Below are 9,877 nucleotides of genomic sequence, written 5' to 3' on the forward strand. Positions count from 1 at the left end.
TCAGTGATTGATTCTGTCACTAGTTAGCGAACATTAATATAAGTCTGTAAGCCTCCAACCGACGCGCAGCGTTTCACGTCCCGTGTAACTAAAATGATTTCCTGTGTGCTGTCAGTAACGTGCTGCAGGATTGTTTAAACTACAAACAATACTGCAGCCATGAACCTCCTCAGAGGTCCTCCCCCACCCGGCAGCTCCGCCTCCATCCTCTGCACATGCTCAGACCGTCTCAGCCTCTGAAAACATTTTGTTCTTTGCTCAAAGGTTCATTTTTATTTCTATACTTTATATTTCCAACACTTTCTCCTTCAGCGTTTATTCATCGTCCACTTTGGAAAAGCTTTTTTTGTTTTTATAAACTAAACACATCAGGTGACGACGAGGATTTAGAACACCACCATGAAATCATCATCATCACATTTATTCTGTCTCTGAGGCGTCTGTGATTGTTTTTATCTGTGTGGAAATAAAACCATTAAAACCCTGATCAGCTGTTTCTGTAAACAAACAAGTGTGACATCATCACAGTGGGCTGATCCATCAATGACATCATCAATACGCATCATTTCTGACAATTTAAAGACACAGGCGCACTAGAGAAACAACAAGAGAAGAAGAACTCTGGTCCACGTGTCCATCACGCCGTCCCGCTCCGAAGGTCAGGGATGTCGTTGGAATGATGTCATTAGACTCCTCTCTCTGTTCATGAGTTCAGAAATGGTAGAAACTCCCCGCCCCTCCAGCTCAGTATCGTTTGTCCTCCGGCGGCGTGGCCACGGTCACCTCTTTGCTCCCAAAGTCCCAGAAGGCCGTCATGTGGAAGGCCATGTTGGAGAAGACCACCAGGTACTCGAAGGCGGCGAACAGGGAGTAGACTGGAGGAGAGACAGAGACGGCGTGAGACACGGAGACGGCGTGAGACACGGAGACGGCGTGAGACACGGAGACGGCGTGAGACACGGAGAGCAGCAGCACAGACAGCACGGAGCAGAGCAGCACTTACTTCCTGCTTCACAGTATTTGTTGTGGCGTCTGAAGAAGTAGGCGGCGATCACACAGCAGCTGATGTTGAACAGGAAGAGACGCAGCTTCCAGCGATATGATGTCACTTCCTGAGACAGACAGAGAGGGAAATAAACATCAGATTTATGGAAAACTACCAAAGAAATGAAAGACAAAGAGGCAAACTGGCTCCATGACCAGTGGTGGATGTTACTGGTGAGACGTTAAACACCAAAACTGTCCTGAAGCTCACGAGGAACCACAGAACCACCGCGAGAACCGAAGGAACCCACCAAGTATCCCAAAACTCTCCCTGAGCACCAACAGGCTTTCAGAAAGACGCTACAAAGCCCTTCATGCACACCGAGGTCACCAACACGGGCGACCAAAACAGAAGAAATGCTAGAAGGTTCTGCAGACCATAATAAGCCTTACAAGCACATCTCAGCAGGTTCACTAAAGTCGGGACTGGCTCCAGGAGGTCTCACTCCTAGAACTGCCTCAGATGCTGACAGGACCAACCCCAGATCTTCCTCTAGGACTCCTGGAACAAAGAAGGCCTCCAAACCTGCACAGAACCTCAGAATAGAGGAGCAAACACCCCTGAAAGAGCTCCACACCCACAGCTGGGATGGGTTAGTATTTCTAGAGCTACATCACGTTCTCACAGAGCCTACGGGCGTATCCTTAAATCCTCCTTAAAACAACAACACGAATGCCCTGAGGTACATGTGGAGCCTCGCCAACAGCACCAAAACTGAACCACCTAACCACCTGAACACCTCAAACAGAGACAGAACCGACTACCTGATCCTTCGTCCTCAACAACGTCCACCAAAACTTCTTCCAGAATCATGTGATCCTAATCAGAAATTCACTTAACCACCATAATGACAAAGTACCAGTAGGACCTACTAGTAATCCAAAATCCTCCTCAAGGACTCAGAAGTGTTCGAGTCCTTCAATCATGCCTAGAAGAAACAAACCTGCCCCAGCGTCACCTGAACCCCAACAGGAACAACATGAACCACCGTCAGGATCTGAAATCCTCCACAGACGTGGACGAGGACGCTCGCAGCACGATGGGAACCCTCATGATGCCTTCAGGTACCACAAGAACTCTTCAAAGACCTGAACAAAACCTCCATAAACATTTACAGACTGATCTGCTCAGGATCTACTGATCCTCTCACAGAGCTTTGTAACATCAAGAACAGCCAGCTCAGATATCATCAGGACACCCTGAACTCACCGTGACCGACTGATCGAGCAGTTTGTCTACAGAAAGCTTTGAAGGACATTTAAAACTAATTTATTACGTTTCTCCCAAACAGCTGGTAAAGAAAACTAACACTGAGCCTGAGACGAGACCACGCTGACTAAAAAACACAAAGACTGAAGTTTGTGTTTGTGGTCGCACAGCACGCTGACAGGGCGGGTTACCTCTGGGCTCACGTAGTGTCTCTTGATGACGTACCACAGCCGGCACGTAATGAGCATGTGCACCAGCGAGCTCCCTATGAACGTGATGAACCCGTACTTATGAACACCTGTGGAGACAAACGGCCGTCAGCATGTCTGAAGGGCTAACTCCTGATTGGAGGACCTGGGTCAGCTGACTGCGCCGTACTCACTGTAGGTTTCCGTGGACGACACGTACGTGAGCATCACCAGGCCGGTGTTCTCAGCGAGGCTGCAGAGGAGCGCCAGCCCGCTCAGCAGCAGCTCCAGCAGCCTGTTGGCGAAGCGGCTGCGGTAGAAGCTGAAGTAGGCGAAGGCCACCAGGTACCGCGGCGCCGAGTGCAGCCCGATGCAGCCGCGCCAGATGTAGCGCTCCGGCACACGGCTGATGGCGGAGCTGATGGACGGGAGGTAGTTGGACACCTGGAAGAAAAATGACTTCAGGTGAATCAGGTGGGCGGGTCCTGATGACACCTGAGGCTGACGTGTGGCGTTGGAGCGTCATCACCGCACCGCTACCAGGTAACGCTTTACCCAGACGTTCAGCGTGAGTCTGAAAAGCCTAAATTTACATTTTTACTCGTCAGCTGGCTGTGGCTTAAATAAATCAGCAGCTTCCTGCTGGCGTCTCCTTCGCCATCAGCACTCACCTTACAGTGCGTGTACGTCGCGTCCTCATAGTGGTACAAGAGGGAGATGAAGATGCAGGCGATGAAGCCGGTCACTGGCAGCAGAACCGTCCCCACGGCGAAGCTTTTGAACGGCAGCCGGATGAGGAGCCGGTCCCGGTCCAGGCTGCTGTACGGCCCCTGGAGCATCCTGGGGGGTGGAGCCATAAACAGGTAAATACACCAGGAGCTTCAATACTAACGGAGGATTTTCACGCTGTGGTGATGTCACCAAGGTTGAACATTAAGAGCTATCAGTGGTATCTGCTGTTTGTTCGCTGACACCTAAAACACACATGAGCCTCTGAGCCTGCACCGCCCTCTGCTGATGCGCACTTTAAAATCTTAGCAATTTTAAATGGAGTTTGGTGCGTCCTCACCCCGGGAGATTATAATTCACTAGCTGGTCTGGATCACACCGTGCACTGCAGTTTACTGAAAACTGAATATTCACCATGTTTAAACCAGGCAGCACAGGTCAGGTCACCGACACACTTCCTATTTGAACATGTAAATGTTCTGAATGCACTTTGAGCTGTGTCGGTGCTGACGAGCGGGGGGTTAAAGGTCACCTGCACAGCTGCGGTCACGGAGAACATTTTAAAACGGTTCGTTTGCTGATCTGCAGAGAAATTCACCCACAGCACAGAAACATCACGTAAAAAGTTCGTCCCATTACTCGCGTCTGCGCTCTGAACACGTCCCTGTTCACCTGCACAGGTGACGCAGTCCTCTGACGTGGCAGACGTGCGGCTGTGAGCAGGTAGGCCGGGTGACAAGGCTCACCTTCACGGCTCCCCGGGCTCGCTCCTCCTCGCTGCCATCGAGCCCTCCGCCAGTGTCCTCAGCCCCGAGCTAATCCTGTCAGCCGAGCTAATCACAGCAGCTAGCAACGTTAGCCGACAACTTCCGTGACTGTGACTCGAAGCGCCGCTCCACACCGGTAACAGCGTCCGTTTCCCGCCACACGGCTGCTGCGAAGCTGCTCTCACCCGTTTAACGTCGCGCGCACACTTTCTACGCTGTTTATAGTACAGTTTACCGGTTATTTCACCGGAGGACACAGACACGCTCCGGTAATGACAACAAACTACTACTTCCGGTAACCACGTCCTTCAGAATAAAAGTCTTCCTGTCGCCTGCTGCTGTCACCCAGCCTCACACCCACCCAACGTCTCCATCCACCGTGACACCACCGTGGTTGGGCCCATCTCTGATGGAGGTGACACAGCGTACAGAACATGTCCCGCTGGTGCTCAGAAAGTAATCTGAAGCTGAACATCTGATAATAGACTTCAGGAGGCACAGACAGCTCCACCCCCCTCATTATAAATGAAGAACAGGTTGAATCTGTCTCCACCTTCAGGTTTCTGAGCACCCACATCTCTGCTAATCTCACCTGGACCCACACCACCATCGCCCTGGTAAAGAAGGCCCAGCAGCAGCTGCACCTCCTCCGTGTGCTGAGGAAGAAGAACCTGGACCAGGAGCTGCTGCTGACCTTCTCCCCTCCTCAGTGGAGAGCGTGCTCCTGCTGCCTGCTGTTTGTACTCTGAGGCCACGACTGAGAACAGGAAGGCTGCACAGAGGGTCATTAACACCACCCAAAACATCACTGCCAACCCTGGAGGCCATCGCCAGCTCCTCCTGTCTGTGAACCATCACAGGTGACCCCGCCCACCCCGCCTTTCTCTTGTCTGCCCTTGACTCTACATCTCTCTCCTGTTTGCAGTTTATTCCTGATGTCTTTAGTATTCATATGCTTTTACTCCTGCAGTGACGTGGAGCTCTCACAAGTTTGTTGTACATGTACAATGACTATAAAGGGCTGTTCTATTCTATTCTATCACACTGTTTTCAGTGGACAATAAAGATGAAGAGCAGCCATACACCAACAGTTCAGTGTTTTGGTTTTATTAAGGAGCAGAACATGAATTTATCAGAGAAACAGAGACAGACATTTAAAGCGTGTGTCACAGTGACGGATTAAAAAACTCTGTAAACACAGAAAAATTGAATAATATGTAAGAAACATTTAAAAAAGCTCACGTAACAGGACGATGACTCCCAGCTATAACATTTGTAATATATAACATTTAACAAACTTTGATTTTATTTTCAGTTTTAATAAGGTTTTATTTGTTTTGCTCAGACATCTTCTGGTAGTACACTAACCGCACAGCAGCCGTATGATTGTACAGATAACTGCATTAAAAATGCTCCAGCAGCTTACAAATAGAAGATGGACGCAGGCCTCACTGCACTGACACAGTTCAGACTGTAAACCCAGGTGTTTAAAAGCAACAGTAGAAGAAGAACTCTGTCTCTGTGGGCGGAGCTCAGGGTCGTATCAGCGGCGTGGCCACGATCAGCTCTTTGCTGCCAAAGTCCCAGAAAGCCGTAAAGTGGAAGGCGATGTTGGAGAAGACCATCAGGTACTCGATGAAGGCGAACAAGGTGTAGACTGGAGAGACAGAGCAGACAGGTCAGTGTATCTGAGCGATGAAGAATCACAGCTTTCACACCGTCTCCGGTCTGCAGCGCTGCATCAGAGTGTAAGTCATGGCACTTCCTGTTGCCACATCAGTTTAGACGGTGATGTCTACACTGTGCTCAGGCTGAGACTGCTATCAGTGAGAAGTTTGGGCCAGGCTGGACAACGCATCCACAAACAACAAACGACTGAACCAACCAAACACCTGCTCGCCTGCAGCAGTCTCAGCAGAGACCAGAGTCCGTCTCCATGGTTACCGTCTGCAGCTCTTCTGGTTGGAAAACTGGAGCCAGCTGAAAGACTCGATCTCCAGATTGTTTTGGGTCTGGTTCACGACCTCCCTCTGGTAGGAGATGTTCAAAACACCTCCTCCAGGAGGCACCATTAAGCATCATAATGGAACATCTGAGCTACCTAATGCTGGGCATGCACTGAGCGATTTTTGGCCCATTTTGAGCCGATTTTTCAGTCGTGCGACTGTTTTGGGGATCGGCCCGAGTTTGGCCTTCATCGTGTGTCGTGCATCGTGTAGTATACGTGGGGTAACGAGAAGCGATTAACAGCTCCCGATTATCAATCGCTTGGTCGTAAGAAAATCAAACCTGTTTGAAATCCTGTCGGCCGTCGTGAGGGCGTCACCGCAGCCTCTCACACTGCGCACGCACAAACACAGAAATGGAAGCGAACAGAAGGAGCAGCACGGCGGTGCGGCGTGTGATCTGGACACGAGCGATGGAGCCATAGCTTGTAGAACTTTGGCTCATCTGAGTCTTTTCCATGTGGCCTCACAAAATTATCACGACCACAACGACCGTGGAAAGAGTTGGATGGCCTGGTCAATGTTTTTCATTAGCAATTTAGCAAAGTTGATGGTGGTGCTGTGTGTGTGTGTGTGTGTGTGTGTGTGTGTGTGTGTGTGTGTGTGTGTGTGTGTGTGTGTGTGTGTGAGTGAGTGAAAGAGAGGGAGAGACAGATTTTGTGTTATAAGCTTCCTGTTATGGACGCACAGTGTGAGCACTCAGGCCGCATCAGAGCATCGTGACCTATGACCTTCTAACCCCTGCGAGTCAGTCATACAGTTTGAGCAGGAGCTGAATAACACCACACACAGTGTGCGCCAAGCTTAACTCGCACCTTTCAGTGTGGAAGAGCAGTGACTCATCACCCAGAGCTCGGGGTCACAGGTGAGTGTGAGCACATAGGCTGAATGTCACAGCTTTACTTTCACACTCAGCTCTTTCTTCACCTGAATACAAGAACATACGGAGACAGTTTCTCCTCACTTGTGAACAAACCTCCGAGATACTCCCCAAACCAGAACAGGCTCTCCACCCATGGGCTCAGACTCGGAGGTGCTGAATCTCGTTTCCACTGCTTCACAATCAAATGCAAACTTCGGTTCACAGCCTGATAATCTGCAAACAGGCAGAGACGCTGAGATCTTCCAGTCCTGGCTGTGCCTAGAAATTCTGTCCATAAGAATGATGAAAGGAACAGGTGACAAACAGCAGCCCAGAGTCCAACACACCAGGAATACGAAGCAAGCACTCGCTGCTGTTGTACCAGAAGCACGCATCAACTGTCCTGATACCCCATACTGCTGATGCACCACCCACAGGACACCCTGAGGAACCCAGCAAAGGCCTCCTGTAATCCTAACAAACCCCAAACTAACACGCAGAGCAGCCAGGTCTGAAATAGATGTTCTCAGGGAGGCTGAGGACTGTGCTCCCTCTGGTCCCCCTTCTCAAAGACTGGAACCAGCACCGTCCTCCAGACAGAAGTCCCTCTGAACCCGGTTATCAACGTCACCCAGGCGAGTCAGAGCAGGACTTACCTCCAGGTTCACAGCGGTCGTTGTGGCGTTTGTAGAGTAAGTAGGAAGCCAAACAACAGGTGGCGTTTAAAACGAAGAGACGCAGCTTCCGACGATAGGATACGTCCTCCTGAGAAGGACACAGCGTGGGATTAACAGCCCTGCAGATCATTTACAATAAAATAATAAAAGGAGAGCGATGAACTTAAAGTGACGTGTTTGTAACGTTACTCCTACAACTTTCACAGATTTAATCGTCGGTGTGACGGATGCACAGCTGTGTGAGGTTTTCCACAGTCTTCAGTCTTTCTGCACATGTGCAAACCAGATGTTTGCACAGAAACCGACGGAGGTCGAGTTACCTCTGCGCTCTCGAAGCTTCTCTTGATCACGTACCACAGCCGGCATGTAATGAGCATGTGCACCAGCGAGCTCCCTGTGAACACTCTGAACCCATTGTCATGGTAACCTGCGGAGACAGACAGTCATCGACGTTTCAGATTACAGACGTCTGAAGCTCACGGTCAGCTGACCGCCGCGTACTCACGGTGGTTTTCTTTGGACGACACGTATGTGAGCAGCAGCAGGCCGGTGTTCTCTGCGAGGCTGCAGAGGAGCGCCAGCCCACTCAGCAGCCGCTCCCGCTCCCGACCGCTAAAGCGCCACGGTAGAAGCTGAAGTACGCGAAGGACATCAGGTACCGTGGCGCCGAGTGCAGCCCGATGCAGACACGCCAAATGTAGCGCTCCGGCACGCGGGCGACGGAGGAGCTGATGGACGGGAGGTAGTTGGATACCTGGAAGAAGAAACTCTGAAAGTCACCCCGCCCTGAACGCCTCTCCTGCTACAGCACGCCGTTAAAAACAGGAAGTGCTGAATGTTTAACACGCGTTTCAACCCCAGATTTCCTTGACAGGCCCCGCCCCTCCCTGAGCCTGGTACTGTTGGAGGTTTCTTCCTGTTAAAAGGGAGTTTTTCCTTCCCACTGTCGCCAAAGTGCTTGCTCATAGGGGTCATATAGAATAGAATAGAATAGAATAGAATGCCTTTATTATCACTATACAGATGTACGATGAGATTATGATTGTTGGGTTTCCTCGGCCTTCTTTGTCTTATTGTACGTCCTGATGATTTAAAGCGCTGAGGCGACTGTTGCTGTGATTGGACGCTGTGCAAATCAAACTGACTTAAAGGTCAAACATAAACGCTGCCGGTTAAAGAGACGACTAAAACCAAACACCACACTACGATTCAAAGGTGACACAAAGGTCACGACCCTCGCCAGGTGGCAGTGACATCAGTCCGCTCAGAGTCTGCTGACATCATTTTGTCTGTTTCATGAAGAACATTTAGAACATTTGACTGCTTCTAATTTCAAAATAAAAGACACTTTGAGTGATCTTCTTTAAAGCCTGTGCAGATAAACGTGTTTCCTGCTGGCGTCTGCGTGCTTCCACATTTACCTTACAGTGTGCGTGCGTTGTGTCCTCATAGTGGTAGATGAGGGAGATGATGATGCAGGCGATGAAGCCGGTCACCGGCAGCAGAACCGTCGCCATGGCGAAGATCTTGAAGGGCAGCCGGATGAGAAGCCGGCCCTGGTCCGGGTCGCCGTACGGCCCCTGGAGCATCCTGGAGAGAGGAGAGCTTCAAGCCTCAGACAGGTGAGACTAACACCACCTGCAGAGGATGGAAACAAGCTCGTCTTTATGATTCGTTTCTATTGCTCCTTAGTTTGTTGTTTTACTCTGTGACATTTTTAAATCTGTGACACGTATTGGAATAAAAAAACGAATCAATAAGGATGATTACTTCCAACGAGGGATTTTTGCACTGCGGTGCTACAACATCAGTTAACTTCAAAAGATATTTCAGTGGTTTGGTGCCCTGTTTGTGTCCACAGGCAAATATCAGCCTGTGTTACTGAGGCAGGTATTAGAAATGTGAAGAATTTAAATGGAGTTTGGTGCAGTGTGTATACAGAACTGTAGAGAAGGTCATCGGCCTCACGAGCCGTCAGGAAGCCAGCATTAGTCTCTGCCACTGGTTCAGGTACCGTAAAATGTCACGTTTTTTAAACGGAGTCTGGTCTGCAGAGAAACACCCGAGTCCACGGAGCCAGCATTGATCAGTGTTACCGAGTGTGGATTTTAAAACGTGACGTTTTTTAAACGGAGTCTGGTGTGCTGCATGAACGCTGATCCAAGCAGAGTTTCACCCACAGACAGAGGAGGTCAGTTTTAAACTTTGACAGTTATAAACAGAGTTCTGAGGCTGTCTTACCTGAACAGGTGTAGTCCTCTGACGTGGCTGACGGCAGCTGGGACCGGAAACGAGCTTTAAACCGGACAAAGAGTTTTCCAGCTCCACGCCTCACCTAAAGCTCCTCTCACCGTTTTAACGTCACACACACTTCATACATGCTATTTAACTTAG

At 50.0% G+C, this 9,877-nt stretch overlaps 2 protein-coding genes across 5 annotated transcripts; both read right to left on the bottom strand.

Annotated features, from left to right (window-relative positions):
• Positions 1 to 269: 269 nt before the first annotated feature.
• On the bottom strand, positions 270 to 4,933 carry LOC100699336 (post-GPI attachment to proteins factor 2). 4 transcript variants are annotated; one of them, XM_005461803.4, is made up of 6 exons: positions 4,300 to 4,481; positions 3,114 to 3,282; positions 2,637 to 2,886; positions 2,446 to 2,552; positions 1,004 to 1,112; positions 270 to 875 (listed from the first exon to the last, which is right to left on the bottom strand). In XM_005461803.4, the coding sequence occupies exons 2-6, from the start codon at positions 3,279 to 3,281 to the stop codon at positions 745 to 747; spliced, it is 765 nt and encodes a 254-aa protein (XP_005461860.1). In that variant the 5' UTR covers position 3,282; positions 4,300 to 4,481; the 3' UTR covers positions 270 to 744. The 4 variants fall into 4 exon arrangements, with proteins under 4 accessions (XP_005461860.1, XP_005461861.1, XP_003457074.1 ...); XM_005461804.3 differs by lacking the exon at positions 4,300 to 4,481 and adding an exon at positions 3,844 to 4,288; XM_003457026.3 differs by lacking the exon at positions 4,300 to 4,481 and adding an exon at positions 3,918 to 4,286.
• Positions 4,934 to 5,029: 96 nt separating this feature from the next.
• On the bottom strand, positions 5,030 to 9,862 carry LOC100699067 (post-GPI attachment to proteins factor 2). Its single transcript, XM_005461798.4, is given in 7 exon segments — positions 5,030 to 5,595; positions 7,463 to 7,571; positions 7,804 to 7,910; positions 7,989 to 8,102; positions 8,105 to 8,237; positions 8,905 to 9,073; positions 9,725 to 9,862. Coding segments are annotated over 6 exon segments (756 nt in total). The 5' UTR covers position 9,073; positions 9,725 to 9,862; the 3' UTR covers positions 5,030 to 5,470.
• Positions 9,863 to 9,877: the final 15 nt, after the last annotated feature.

Source organism: Oreochromis niloticus, linkage group LG10, assembly GCF_001858045.2.
Source record: "Oreochromis niloticus isolate F11D_XX linkage group LG10, O_niloticus_UMD_NMBU, whole genome shotgun sequence".
Lineage (NCBI taxonomy): Eukaryota > Metazoa > Chordata > Actinopteri > Cichliformes > Cichlidae > Oreochromis > Oreochromis niloticus.